The sequence below is a fragment of the Lontra canadensis genome, unplaced genomic scaffold, assembly GCF_010015895.1.
Source record: "Lontra canadensis isolate GAN:19392208 unplaced genomic scaffold, GSC_riverotter_1.0 scaffold16, whole genome shotgun sequence".
In the NCBI taxonomy this organism is placed as follows: domain Eukaryota; kingdom Metazoa; phylum Chordata; class Mammalia; order Carnivora; family Mustelidae; genus Lontra; species Lontra canadensis.
Window position 1 is genome coordinate 4,327,292 of NW_022631010.1, and position 14,717 is coordinate 4,342,008.

At 52.8% G+C, this 14,717-nt stretch overlaps 1 protein-coding gene across 1 annotated transcript; it reads left to right on the top strand.

Moving 5' to 3' along the window:
• The first annotated feature begins 3,470 nt into the window (after positions 1-3,470).
• On the top strand, positions 3,471-14,479 carry TRIB3 (tribbles pseudokinase 3). The gene is made up of 4 exons (XM_032858974.1): positions 3,471-3,626; positions 5,437-5,727; positions 8,797-9,089; positions 13,218-14,479. The coding sequence occupies exons 2-4, from the start codon at positions 5,437-5,439 to the stop codon at positions 13,708-13,710; spliced, it is 1,077 nt and encodes a 358-aa protein (XP_032714865.1). The 5' UTR covers positions 3,471-3,626; the 3' UTR covers positions 13,711-14,479.
• The last annotated feature ends 238 nt before the right edge of the window (positions 14,480-14,717 follow it).

Sequence of the window (14,717 nt, forward strand, 5' to 3'; positions counted from 1 at the left end):
AGAGAGAGAGGAAGGGAAGCAGGCTCCCTGCTGAGCAGAGAGCCCGATGTGGGGTTCAATCCCAGGACCCTGAGATCATGACCTGAGCTGAAGGCAGAGGCTTTAACCCACTGAGCCACCCAGGCGCCCCTCTTTTCTTACTTTTTAACAAATATTTATGTAGCATTTATATTCCAGGCACTTCACAATATGAAGTCATTTGATCCTCACGACAAACCATTGAACTAGGTACTATTATTATCTCCATTCTACAGAGGAGGAAACTGAGGTGTAGAGAGCTTGAGGAACTTACATCACTGGGAAGTGGAAAGATTTAAACCCAGGAACTGTGATCTGCATTTAATGCATTTAATCCTTAGGACTACAATGCAAGGAAGGGTATAATTAATCCCATTTTATAGATGCATAAAACTGAAGCTCAAGGCTATTTAGCATCTATGCTATAAACCCAACAGGTCTTTCACTTTTTTGCTACCCTCCCTGGATCGTGTGCCAGGAATTCTTGGCCTAGGGCTGTGCTATTCAATTTGGTAGCCATTTACTACATAGAGTCATGGAGCATTTAAAATATGGTAGTGTGACTAAGAAACTGAATTTTTTCATGTGATTGAACTTTTAATTTTAAATCAGGTGAAACATTTTTTTCCATTAAACACAATTTAATTGTTTTAGTGGAACAACATTTCACTTCAAGCACTGACAGTTTAGCTCCCGTGCTGAATTCTTTCTGAACTAAGTATAAAATACCAGATTTTGAAAACATTAGTAAGAAAAAAAATTAGAATATCTCATTCATAATTTTTTTTATTATTTGTTGAAATGATAGTGTGCTAGATATATTGGATTAAATAGAATACATTATTAAAATTAATTTCATCCAGCGTGCCTGGGTAGCTCAGTTGGTTGAATGTCCCATGATTGATTTCAGATCGGGTCATGATCTCAGGGTTGTGAGATCGAGCTCCCTGTCAGGCTCTACACTTAGCGGGGAGTCAGCCTGAGATTCTCTCGTTTTCTCGCTCCTTCTCCCTCTGCCCCTCCCCGCCTTGTGTGCATGCATGCTGTGTGTCTCTCTCTCAAATAAATAAATACATCTTTTAAAATTTAATTTCTTTTTGTTCTTCTTTAATGCATGACTAGAAAATTTGAAACTACATGTGGCTTGTATTTTATGTTCTGTTGGTCTAGAGAACTGGGATTTGACACCCTCAACTGTGACAAAGCCCACCCCCAACCCCGGAGGGCTATACCCTAGGTACAGTTCCAGAAGCCTCATCCACCAGTCCAGGTGAAGGCAGCTGGGTTGCAAAAGTTGTAAAATGTCCCTGGACAGTGTGGCCACTGGAGTTAGCTGCCCCAGCAAATCTCAAATCTGCTTCATACTACAAGCTGGGTGCTCTTGGGTAAGCCCCTTACTTTCACTCATCTGTAGAATAGAGGTCATAGTGCCTATCTCATGGTTCCTTAAGTGCCTCAGGGCCTTTGCACTTACTTTTCCTGTGTCCCCTCAGATCTTTGCACATCTCACCTGTCTCTTCCTTAAGATCTTAGTGTAAACATCACCTTCTGGATAAGCCCTCATGAAAATAGACACTCCTCGGTCATATCTGATAGAGGACAAATCTATCCTATTCAAATTGATCCTATCTCTTTTTTTTAATATTTTATTTATTTATTTGATAGACAGAGATCACAAGTAGGCAGAGAGGCAGTCAGAGAGAGAGAGAGGGGAAAGCAGGATCCCCGCTGAGCAGAGAGCCCGATGTGGGGCTCGATCCCAGGACCCTGGGATCATGACCTGAGCCAAAGGCAGAGGCTTTAACCTACTGAGCCACCCAGGCGCCCCGATCCTATCTCTTTATTCAAGAAAATACATGACATTAGTTTTATTTTTTTAAAGATTTTATTTATTTACTTGACAGAGATAACAGGTAGGCAGAGAGGCAGACAGAGAGAGGGGGAAGCAGGCTCCCCACTGAGCAGAGAGCCTGACATGGGGCTGGATCCCGGGACCCTGGGATCATGACCTGAGCCAAAGGCAGAGGCTTTAACCTACTGAGTCACCAGGTGCCCCATGACATCAGTTTTAAAAGATCTTGGTTATTGATTTTATTTTCTTGATAATGGTCTGTCTTCCCACTGATTTATGAGACCTGAGAGGGCAGGGATGGGTCAATCTTGTCACTGCCGAGTCCCCAGCATTCAGAACATGGTCTGACACAGCATGAACCAAGTTAGAAATGTCTGAGCAAACCCAGCACAGTGCTGGTTTCATAGAGAAGTTCAGAAAACAACCAACCCCACCTTTCTTTGTCCCTTATCCCTGTGGGATTTTCCACTTGAGTCTAGATGTCCTTGTGTGGAAAATAAGTTCATTAGTCCCTCCCTGGCAGGGGAGTCTCCAGGGCTAAATGAGATCCCAGAACACCTTGGTGAGCCCTGAAGGTCGTGAACACAGGTGAGCTGGTCCCTGGGGCTCCAGAACCTGAGAAACAAAGGTAACCACCTACGGCTCATCCAACCTCTGCCTGAAGGAGTTATTTCTGGACTCTGGTGCCGTCAGACAGGAAGACCTAAAAGGGATTGCCCAGGAAGGTGCCGGACCCCTAGGGCTACATAGGGATGCTTCACCAAATAGCAAGTGGCCCCAGGGCCTCCTAGGCTTGAGGTAAAATCCCTGTTTTGGATGCCTTCCCCTCTCTGAGCCTCCATTCTATTTACTGAGCACTTAGGATGTCCACATAGTTCTAAGCATTTTGTCCCAGCAAACCTCTTACGAAGTCCTATAAGCCCATTTTACAGAGCAGGACCTTCAGCTCCAGGAGACTTTGAAGTAGCTTTCCTGAGGTTGCCCACTGCGTCTGTGCAAAGGTGGGAGGCTGCACTGCCTCTATCCAATGAACGCTTTGAAGTCTGCCCGACCTCAGGCCTCCCCAGGCGACCATGCCAGCTCTTTGGCGCTGGAGTCAGCTCCTAAGTCTGCAGTCTTTGCAGAGCTCCTGGGCTGCTTTCCCAGTGTTCGGCCTCAGGCTACCCCTTAGTAGGACTGGTGAGCAGAGCTTCCTAATAGCCCAGGGTCCTCCTAAAGTTCATAAGGCAACGGTTTATAAACAGTAAAGCACCCGGAAACTGTCACGGTTTGCTCTTTTTCTCCCCTGCATCCTCGGAGGGAAGGATATTCTTCCCATTTCACATACGGGGAAACTGAGGCTCAGAAAAGTAAACTGCTCTTTCCAAGGTGATCGGGAGAGCCAGTAGGGGGTGTCTGCGCGGGCCTGGTGAGGGAGGAGGTTGAGCCCAGACACCGCTGGAGGACCCGAGAGGCGAGAGGGGCGGGGCGGGGCGGGCCGCGCTAGGGCGGTGACCCCAGGGGCGGAGCCCGGGGGATGGTGCAATCCCTGGCCCTAGCGCATCAGGCAGCCGCAGATTAGCACAGGTTTGCATCACCCGGGCCGGGACCGGAGCGGTCGCTGGCGCCCGGAGACACTCGCCGCGGAAGCGCCGGCGGCTCCACACGTGTCCGGCTGCCGGGGGCCGGGGTCCCGAGCTCGGTCGCTTCGCAGCGGGGTCTCGGCCACGTGGGAGTGCCCCGGCGACTCTGGACCCTGCCGCACGCCCCGGGCAAGGTATCCAGCGGAGCGCGAGAGGGGCCGGGGCAGGGAGCTGGCGGGTGGGAGGGTGAGCCCTGGCGAAGGTGGTGGCGGTATCCGAGGGGCGGAAGGAGGAGGGGACAGAGGTGTGGGAGCGTCGCCCCGGGCAGTGAGTGTGGGGCGGGGGACGCGTGTGTGCGAGGGGCCTGTGGGGGGCGGTGCGGTGCTGGGGACTCTGTAGGGTCTGTGTCGCTGTAGGCTGAGCCTGCGGGGCTGGGTGGGGGGATGTGTGTCGGCAGGCGGTGCGAGCTGTGGGGAGCGCTGCGTACTTGGTGGCAGGTGTCGGCCGAGCGGGGGACACGGCTGGGGCCGGGCTGGGGTGCCCTGGGGACGGTTCGGGGCGAGTGGAAGCGAGGATGCCCCGCGCGAGGTGCCGGCCCCCGGAGCGCACGGAGCGCCGGCCGCAGGTGTGCACCTGGCGCTGTGGCTTCGGGTCGCAGGTTGTACTGTGCGCGCGTGTGTTTTGTCCCTGCGGACCCTGGGGTGTGCGGGGCGGGGGTCCACACCCGCCCCTTCTCGCAGCCCTGCGACCCAGCCTCCTTCCCTTGCTTCTCCCCCTCCCGCCGCTCTGTTTCCGCGGAATCCTCTGCCTCCAGGCACCCGCCGCCCGCCGCCCGCCGCTTCCGCTCCCACGGGAGGAGCCTGGCTGGGGGAGGCGGGGCGAAGCCGCCGAGGGGGATGGGGCACGTGTCAGACCGTGCTGGTGACCTTACTGTTATCAGTCATGCAGTGGGGTGCGTGATCGTTGTGAGAGCAATGTGTGTGGATGCCTGGCACACTTGCCCACGGAGGATGAGGTGTGTGTCACTTGATGAAGGCCGTGCCCATCTCTGCCCTTGAGGTTGGTGTCTCAGCTAGCTGACTGGGACAAACTGGGGTTTTGAGGGGTGTGTGCGCACCTGTCTGCTCTGGGTTCTGTGAGTGTGTGTTTGGTATGACCTGCCCCGGAAAGGGCGAGAAGTAGATATGAAGGGCTACCTCCAACCTACAGCGGAGATTCTAGTCCCGGCAGTGTGGCCTGCGAAGTCCCTTGCTCAGTTAGTCCACCTGCCGCTGGAGCTTATTCCAGGCCCTACCAGCCTCTGAGACCTGGATACAAAAGTAGCCTGGAGTGCTGCCATGGCCGGGGGAGAGCCACCCCAGGGACAGTCCCCAGAAGAGCACTGCAGCACCTTTGGCTGTGAATAGTGGTAGCAATGGACCAACGGTGGTGACCATTTTCGGACCCCACCCCCCACAACAGGGTCACTCTGAATTATTTGTGTTTTCGTTTCATCGTTGTAAAAATCCTATGGGTTTGGCATGCTGCTCCCACTTGACGGATTAGGGGCTGAGACTGGGGGAGACTGCAGGACTTACCCAGGGCTACCCAGCCAGGAAAGATGTGAGCGAGGACTAGAACCCAGGCATATCTGTCTACAGTCACCTGCTGTTTCATCCTTACCGCACTGGGATTATGGCCTTTCATTCAGTGTGGGGGTCTCCCTCCTGAGGCAGCCCATGTGCGGTAGTCCATGATGTTTAACCAGCCCCCTGCTGCTGGCTATTTGGGGGGTGTTTCCTGCCTTTTGCTATTAGATACAAGGCTCTTCTGAACAGCCCTTCATGTGTTTAAGATTTTGGTGAGCATTTTAATGGGAGGAGAAATTCCCAGAAGTGGGACACCAGTTAAGGGTATGTACATTTGTCAGTTCAGTGCAGACTGCCAAGTGCCCCTGTGTAACAGCGATGGAAGAGGGGGGCCACTGAACAGCCTCCCTTCAGTGCTTTTTGCCCTTCTTTGTAGATGCGAGCCACCCCTCTGGCAGCTCCTTCGGGCGCCCCCTCCAGGAGAAAGCGGTTGGAGTTGGACAAAGACCCAGGCACAGAGAGTCCCACCCGCAAACAAGCTCGAAGGGGGCCCCAGCCCCGGCTGCCTCCCTGCCTGCTGCCTCTGAGCCCACCCCCTGCTCCAGCCCGAGCTCTCGCTGTGACCACTGCCTCCCGGCTTGGGCCCTATGTCCTCCTGGAGCCTGAGGAAGGCGGCCGGGCCTACTATGCCCTGCACTGCCCCACTGGCACTGAGTACACCTGCAAGGTAGGTTTTCTGGAGTCACTCTCCACCCCACCCCTGGCATCACAGGGGCCTAGAAAGGGCCTTTGCTCCAGAGGATTGTCAGGGAGGAGGCGTCCTTTGGGTTACATTGTTCCTGTGTTTATTGGGGAAGCAGCCAGTGAGCCCCCAGCCCTGTGTCAGGCCTGGCCTGGGGTGAGACCAGAGGGCTAAACCTGACATGCCCAGCCCTAGGGAATGCACAGTATAGGCCCATAGTATGATACATGCCAGAGGGGTGGAGTTTAGGGACTGTGGGAGCACAGAGCGGGAGCCTCCAGTGTGTCCGAGGGGGATGTCAGAAAAGGCTGAGCAGGGGCGCCTGGGTGGCTCAGTGGGTTGAGCTGCTGCCTTTGGCTCGGGTCATGATCTCAGGGTCCTGGGATCGAGCCTTGCATCGGGCTCTCTGCTCAGCGGGGAGCCTGCTTCCTCCTCTCTCTCTGCCTGCCTCTCTGCCTACTTGTGATCTCTCTGTCAAATAAATAAATAAAATCTTTAAAAAAAAAAAGAAGAAGTGAGAGAATGGAGATCCGTGCAGGGGCCTAGAGGAGCAGGAGCAAGCGAGCCATCGTGGAGTTCAAACGACTTCACCATGGCCAGAGTGGAGAGGGGCAGGAGATGAGGGCTGCCGGCCACGGGTTGTGAAAGCATAAGAAAGGAGCTCACACTGGGCTGGGGGGAGGTTAGGGGGTGCTGAAGATATTTGCACATGGGAAGGATAAGATCGGGTAGACATCAGAACTCCTTCCCAGAAGGGAAGGACCTGGAGGTCATTGGGCCTAGCCTGTGACCATTTCATAGATGGGAAGACTGGGGTCAAGAAGGAAGGGCCAAGCATGAAAACTCATTGTATTGGGCCTGGCTCCTAAGGTGAAGGCCAGGGTTCTTGGCAGAAATCAGGAAATGGGCAGGGTCAGGCCCACGGGACACTGGCAGGTCGTAGCCTAAAAAGACAGTAGTGAAGAACTACAATAATAGGTATTCACTGTGCACTGGGTACTACGTTGATGGCTTAGTGTGTGTAATCTCTTCCAGTCTTCACACAGTCCGTGAGGTAGTTACTATTGTTGGCCCATTTTGCAGATAGAGGATACTGAGGCTCATAAAACTGTGGTCACAGAGCCAGGGGGTGTCAGAGGTGAGACTGAGCCCAGGGCTGTGGCCCCTTGCTAGGACATGGGTTTCAGACACAGCAGGGTGGCTTTGCTCCTGGTGGGCAGGGCAAGGAAGATACAGGAGACCCAGCTACACAGGAGATGGGAAGAAGAGGGCCTGGGTCCCTTTAGGAATGCACAGAGAAGCAGGTGGACCGAAGCCTCCTCCCGGGAGCAGTGGCAACTGGCTTCTGCTGGGTAGGAGGGGTGCAGTGGGCACGGGGGTAGAGGCAGACCTATGGTCCAGCCATCAGCTTTACCTGGGCTCTGGGCTGCCCCCTGAAGGTACCCAGTGCTCTGCCCCAGGTGCTTTAAGGAACCCCTGAACTCTGGCTCCTTTTCCTGCAACATTACAGGTTTTCTTCTGTTCCTACTGGGTAGGGGAATCCATGACCAAAGCAGGCTCAAGCCAGAAGCACCATGCTTTCTCATGGCCCCAGTTACTCAGAAACATTTAGGGGGGTGTCTCCTGGCACGTGCTTATCCCCATGCTAGCGGGAGCCTTGGGGCTGCCATTTTCACATCGCCTTCTCTGCTCGGTGCGTGGAAGGATCACTGTCCTGTCTGTAGATTATCACCTATTCATTCATTCATTCATTCATTCAACAAATGTTCATTGAGCACACTACGCGCCGTACACCAGGCTGTGGTTCCAAGATAGAGTTCTGTTGTCATCAGGCTGATGCTCTAGTGGAGGACATGGGCAGGAAACAAGGGAATAAGTAAAATACAGCACAAGGAAAGGCTGATCCTGAGCCAGGTGATCCTAAAAAAGGGAAAGCCAGGAGCTAGGAGAGAGGGGGACAGGGACCATGGGGGAGCAGGTGAGCAGCAGAGCCCAGGAAGGACTCTCCAAGGAGGTGACATGTGAGCAGTGACTTGTGTGAGCTGGGGGAGCCGGCCCTGTGGGTATCTAGGCAAGAGCATCCAGGAAGCAGAAAAGGTAAGTGCAGATGTACAGAGGCAGGAACGTGCTTGTCCTAACTTTAAAAAAAAAAAGTAGTCTTTGTTTTTTTGGATTCTTTCTTCCATGCCACCTAACTGTGTGTTAAGACATGCTTACATGTTTTTCCATGAATTAAACATGTATGTGCTTTATTGGTTTATTTTCTGTGTGGCAGAGCCAACATAACAGGGGAAGGGTTAAAAGCAGACAGAGTGAGTGAGTCTTCCAGCTCTGCCTCTGTTCAGCTGTATTGGCTCCAAGTGCCCTTGCTTCTCTGAACAGCAATCTAAACCAGCAGAAAAACAGAACACAGTTTTCAGGGCTGCCGCGAGGCTCCCATCTGATGTCCATACAGCCCCTAGCACATTTTCCGACAACCTCGCCACTGGCACCACTGCCCCTCTTCCCTCCCTGCTTCAGCTGAACTGATCTGGGGCCGGTTTTTTCTCAAGCAATTCAAGCTCTTTCTTGCCTCAGGGCCTTTGCACTGCCTCTGTCCCCCACCTGGAAAGCTTACCGCATGGACATCTCTGAATCATTAAGGTCACTTTCCCAGTATGGAGTTTAGACCTTTTTCAACTAGGTGCCCCCTTCCTTTTTTTTCCCCCCAAGATTTTATTTATTTATTGACAGAGAGAGAGAGAGAGGGAGAGAGGGAACACAAGCAGGGGGAGTGGGAGAGGGAGAAGCAGACTTCTTGCTGAACAGGGAACCCTACATGCGGCTCCAACCCAGGACGCTGGGATTGTGACCTGGGCCAAAGGCAGACGTCCAACGACTGATCCGCCGGGGTGGGGGCAGGGGGGGAGGCTGCTTGCTGCTGGAGCACCCAGCCCAGCGCCTAGCACACAGTACTGCCTAAACGCTTGGCTCTGTTTCCCAGGCCGGCCAGCACCCCCCACCGCCACCCCCGTTGGCACCTGTGCTCATGCCAAGCCCCCCACCCACCCACAGGTGTACCCGGTCCGCGAGGCCACAGCGGTGCTGGAGCCCTACTGGCGGCTGCCCCCTCGAGGACACGTGGCCCGGCCCACCGACGTCCTGGCAGGTCCCCGCCACTTGTACACCTTCTTCCGGCGGCCCCACGGGGACATGCACAGCCTAGTGCGCCGCCGCCACCGCCTCCCGGAGCCCGAAGCGGCCGCGCTCTTCCGCCAGATGGCGGCCGCCCTGGCTCACTGTCACCAGCACGGGCTGGTCCTGCGCGATCTCAAGCTGCGGCGCTTTGTCTTCACCGACCACGAGAGGTGAGTGTGGTCCAGGAGACCCTCCTCACGGACGTACCTAAGAGATGGGCCATGTTGGGGAAAGTGAGGCCCACGAAGTCAAAGGAACTTACACAAAGAAATGGAGAAGCCCCTACTGGCTCCTCGGCCTGGTTCCCGGGAAAAGCTTGGCTCAGGGCGAATGAAAGCCCCCTGGGCTGCGGCACTGCGTCTGTGACAGTCATAATAGACAACAGTGATGAAGAGCTTGGCTGTGCTGTCTGACTCCGTGGGGGGCTTACAAAGATGAGGTGGGCACTGTGCTTGTTCCCATAGGCAGGGGGGAGGAAACAGGCCCAGAGAAGTCAAGTTACCCCCAAGATTCCACAGTGAAATCGATAGTACAGCTGGGACTCAAATCCAGATGTGACCCTGAGCTTGAGAGGCAGGAGGCCTGACTGCCCATAGCTGCTGACTCTGGATGACTCAGGGTCTCTGGACCTCAGTTTTCCCACTGGTGGGGGAAAGGCCTGGACTGTGATGATGTTTCCAGGAAACCAGGGCCACAGACAACAAGCCACAAGGGGCCCTGAGGTTCCTCTCATGGGAACTTGCCTGTGAAACGGAATCCGTGATCTGGGAGGGAGGGAACAGAGGGGGACCTGGCATGCTTTCTCCTCCTCCAGACTCCTGGGGGGTGAGCAGAGTGTGTCGGGGAGCACGGCCAGGCAGTCAGGTCCACATGAACAGCCATCAGGGGCATGGATTACGTGGCATGATGTGTGTGTGTGTGTGTGTGTGTGTGTGTGTTGGGAGAAGGAGGGCGACCTCGTTGCACATATTGTCTTATTATTTTTTTAAATAATCTCTACACCCAACATGGGGAATCAAACTCATGACCCCAAGATCAAGAGTCTCATGCTTTTCCAACTGAGCCAGCCAGGTGCCCACCTCCCGCTGGGCATCTTAAACTTTTTGAAATACTTTTAGATTTTCAGAAAAGTTCCAAAAATTGGCACCTGGGTAGCTCAGTGGGTGAAGCCTCTACCTTCAGCTCAGGTCGTGATCTCAGGGTCCTGGGATTGAGCCCCACATCAGGTTTCTCTGCTCAGAAGGGAGCCTGCTTCCCCTTTTTTCTCTGCCTGCCTCTCTGCCTACTTGTGATCTCTCTCTCTCTCTGTCAAATAAATAAATAAATAATCCTTAAAAAAAAAAAGAGAGAGAGAACTTCCAAGAATAGGGCAGGTTACCATATCTCTTTCACCTACTTCCCTTACTGTTAACTTCTCACATAGGCACAGAACAAGTATCAAAACTAAAACAACAGGGCTCCTAGGTGGCTCAGTCGGTTAAGCGTCCGACTCTTGGTTTCTCAGGTCATGATCTCAGGGTCGTGAGATGGAGCCCTGCCTGCTTAAGATTTTTTCTCCTTCTCTGCTTTCTCTCTCTCTCTTTCTCATCTCCCTCCCTCCCTCCTTTTTTTTCTCAAAACAAAACAAAACAAAACACCAAAAAACTAAGAAATTAATCTTGGTCCAGTACTATTCACTAAATCATGGATTGATTGTGATTTCACTAGCTTCCCACTAATACCAGTTTTCTCGCCAGGATCCAATCTAGGACCCCGGCCTATGTTCAGTTGTCCCGTCTCCTTAGTCTCCTCCAGTCTGAAACCTTCCCTTAGTCTTTCCTTGTCCTCCTTGACTTTGACACTTTGGAAGAGCACTAGTCAGTTATTTTAGGCATTGCCCCTCAACTTGGATGTGATGGATGTTTTTCTCATGGTGAGATTGATGTGCATTTTGGGCAACAGTATCATCAGGAAGGCTTTCTGGGTGACTCAGTCAGTTGGGTGTCTGACTCTTGGTTTTGGCTCGGGTCCTGATCTTGGGGTCTTGAGATGGAGCCGTGCGTGGAGCCCCATGTAGGGCTCTGCATGCAGTGCTGAGTCTACTTGAGATTCTCTCTCCCTCTCTCCCAACTCACACATGCATGTGCACGCTCTATCTCTCAAATAAATAAATAAAATATTAATTAAAAAAAAAGAGTACCACAAGAATGATAGGCTCTTCTCAGCACACCGTGTCAGGAGACAGGTGATGTTAACCCCAGTTATTTGGTTAAGATGGTGTCTGCCAAGTTTCTCCACTGTATGGTTCCTAATTTACCCTTTCTAGTTAATAAATACCTTGTGTGTGTTGGTAGGGGGGCAGCACCTGGGTGGCTCAGTCGGTTAAGCCTCCAACTCTTGATTTCTGCTCAGGTCATGATCTCAGGGTGATGAGATTGAACCCCGTGTCAGGCTCCGCATTCAGCGGGGTGTCTGCTTCTCTCCCCCTCCTGTGCCCCTCTCCCTGCTAGTGCTCCTTCTAAAATAAAAATAAAATAAAGTCTTTAAACACACATACATATATATGTACTTTGAGGCTATGCGTGAAAATACGGTTTCTCCTCAAACTTGCCCGAGCATTTTCGTTGGGCCTTTGCCTTGCCCCTAGCAGTTACTATTGTGATGCTGACCTCAGAGTGATTTTTCTAGTTCCTTCTCTCCTTCTACATTTTATATGAAAATGAACATGCCTTTAGTAAGAAGTAGAATATAAATTTTATAATGATGTTTAAGCTAATACGCAGCTTCAAATAATTTTTTTTAAATTTTATTTATTTATTTATTTGACAGACAGATTACAAGTAGACAGAGAGGCAGGCAGAGAGAGAGGAAGGGAAGCAGGCTCCCCACTGAGCAGAGAGCCCGATGCGGGGCTTGATCCCAGGACCCTGGGATCACGACCTGAGCCCAAGGCAGAGGCTTTAACCGACTGAGCCACCCAGGTGCCCCTTCAAATAATTTTTTACCTAGGCTGAGTAGCATCACCCACAGACCTCCCAAGGTGAGAAAGTGCTTCCTTGTCTTTTTAAAGCAGTTTGAGAAGCACTCGTTGTAGAATGTTTGTAGAAGAGGGCTGGTGGAGACAGACCTGGCTTCGAATTTTGGTTCTTCTTACTACCTGCTCTTTGACCTTGATCAATGGCTTTTACCTGCCTGAACCTTGATTTTTTTCAAATGCCAGCAGGCACCCAGAAAGTGGTGTCATAGGATAATCTTAATAGCAGCGGTAATAAAAAAAAAATGGCATTGGTAGCAGAATGGTTATACTTGAGTAACGTAGAATGTTCTGTGGGAATTGTTTAAGGCGGAAGTTGCAAATGGCTGGCTACACACACTTTTTTTTTCTTTGCACCACATACATGTTCATTTTTTTTTTAAGATTTTATTTATTTATTTGAGAGAGAGACAGTGAGAGAGAGCATGAGCAAGGAGAAGGTCAGAGGGAGAAGCAGACTCCCCTTGGAGCTGGGAGCCCGATGTGGGACTCGATCCCGGAACTCCAGGGTCATAACCCGAGCCGAAGGCAGTCGTCCAACCAACTGAGCCACCCAGGCGTCCCTGTTCATTTGTTTTTAATTGAGATTGGCTGCCGACACTTCAAAAATTGGGATTTTTCATTGACATGATTTCTGGCTTCTTTTGGGGAAAAACGGGAACACGGGACCCCCTTGGGAATGGTGAGTGGTTCATAGCAGTGGCTCTGGGTGGGTGAGAGCTGGGGTTCACATTTCCAGCCCTGTGCCCCGTGGCTCTAAATGGCGTCTTCCTCACAGGTTGTGTGAGGATGAAATGAGATGGACCAGGTAATGAGCTTAGCTCTGGGTCAGGTTCCCCATGAACGCTCCAGAACATTGACGGTAATGTTGTTAGTGGTGCCTTTTTTAGACAGGGTTTGTGCTGAGGTGTTTGGCGTGGTCCCCACTTCTGATTTCTCTCACTTTATTACCTGCCTGGACCCTAAGTTTGCCTCTGGTTTAAAAGAGGCTCAGTGGCCTTGGCCCCCTCAGCCCCCTCCCCGAGGGGCTGTTGGGAAATGTGCTCTTCTCAAAATCCTAGTTCACACTCAATTGCTCTGTGGCCTTGAGAAATGACTCAACATCTCTGAACCTGGGCCTCCTCGTGTGTAAAATGCCATCAACCAACCCGTCTCACAGGACAGGCTCAGGTCTGCCATGCGGCAGGCTCTCAGGAAGTGGGTGCCATTAAGGGTGAGAGTGTGCAGGGGTGGCATGGGGTTCCCCATGGGAGCTGACCCCTCTGTCTCTCTCCCCCTGACACAGGACAAAGCTGGTGCTGGAGAACCTGGAGGACGCCTGTGTGCTGACCGGACCCGACGACTCCCTATGGGACAAGCACGCGTGTCCAGCCTACGTGGGACCGGAGATCCTCAGCTCCAAGGCCTGCTACTCGGGCAAGGCCGCCGACGTGTGGAGCCTGGGCGTGGCGCTCTTCACCATGCTGGCTGGCCACTACCCCTTCCAGGACTCAGAGCCTGTCCTGCTCTTTGGCAAGATCCGCCGCGGTGCCTTTGCCCTGCCGCAGGGCCTCTCCGCTGCTGCCCGCTGCCTGGTCCGCTGCCTCCTTCGACGGGAGCCGGCGGAGCGGCTCACAGCCACGGGCATCCTGCTGCACCCCTGGCTGCGGGAGAACCCGATCCCCTTAGCTCCATCCCGATCCCGCCTCTGGGAGGCTGACCAGGTGGTCCCCGAAGGGCCGGGGTTGGAGGAGGCTGAGGAAGAGGAGGGAGGAGGAGAAGTGGGTCTGTATGTCTAGGTAGCCTTAGACTCTCAGCCGCAAACAGTGGACCGAGTTTGGAGTGTCTCCAAGGTCTCTCCTGCCTTTTTTGCACTGAGCCAAACCTTAGTGCCTTCTAGAAGAGAGAAGGGAAGAGGCATGTGTGGACTCTGCTGTACGCACACCTGTGTGGTTCCTCATACCTGCGCACACAGGCCCGTGCATTTAACACATCATTCTTGGGAGTTCACTGTGTGCCAAACCCTGTTCTAGGTGCTGGGAACACAGCAGTGAACGAAAGGCAAACTCTTGCTCCCAGAGCTCCCCACACTTCTCCACGCCCACAGGTCAGTGTCCACACGGGGCCCTCTCCATACAGGTGTCAGCACCCACTTGAGCTGGTGCCTAGGCCCTTCTGACCTGGGACAGTCCCTCTCACAAATTGCAGTGCCAAAGGCTCCAGGCCTCTCCCTCACAACTCAGGACTCCAGACCCAAAGCCATGGTGGGATCTGTGCTCCCAGCAGCTCTGCCTTCTCCATCCAGGCCCGAGCCCAGGATTCGGGCTGGAGGCTCACTAATTCAAACTGTGCGGCTGGTCCTCATCTAACTCAAGGAGTGCTTTGGAATGAGGGTCCATGTCTGTCCACCTCTGGCCGAGCACCAGAGTTTGGGGTCGGAGGAGGCAGGGTCTTCCTCCTGGCAAGTCTCAAGCCCTATTCTGGGTTTTGGATCAACACTATGGGTTTTGGATGCCATAAGAATATATTTTTACCTTTTGCCTAATAAAGGAGTTATGAGATATTTTAATGTCTGCTGGACATTTGTTTGAGCCTCTCCTCCCCATCTCTTACCAGTTTTCCTTACCCCGCGGTGAGGCCAGAGGCTTGTGGTGTGTGAGAACAGATTTCCTGCAGTCCAGCGGGTTTTGCGCATGTCCTCTGTTCCTTCTGGAGGCACTGGTGTCTCTGTTAGGGTACTTTTTGGCTGCAAGTAACTGAAACCCTGGGCCAGAGTGGAAAGAAGGAAATTTCACACAAAGCAAGA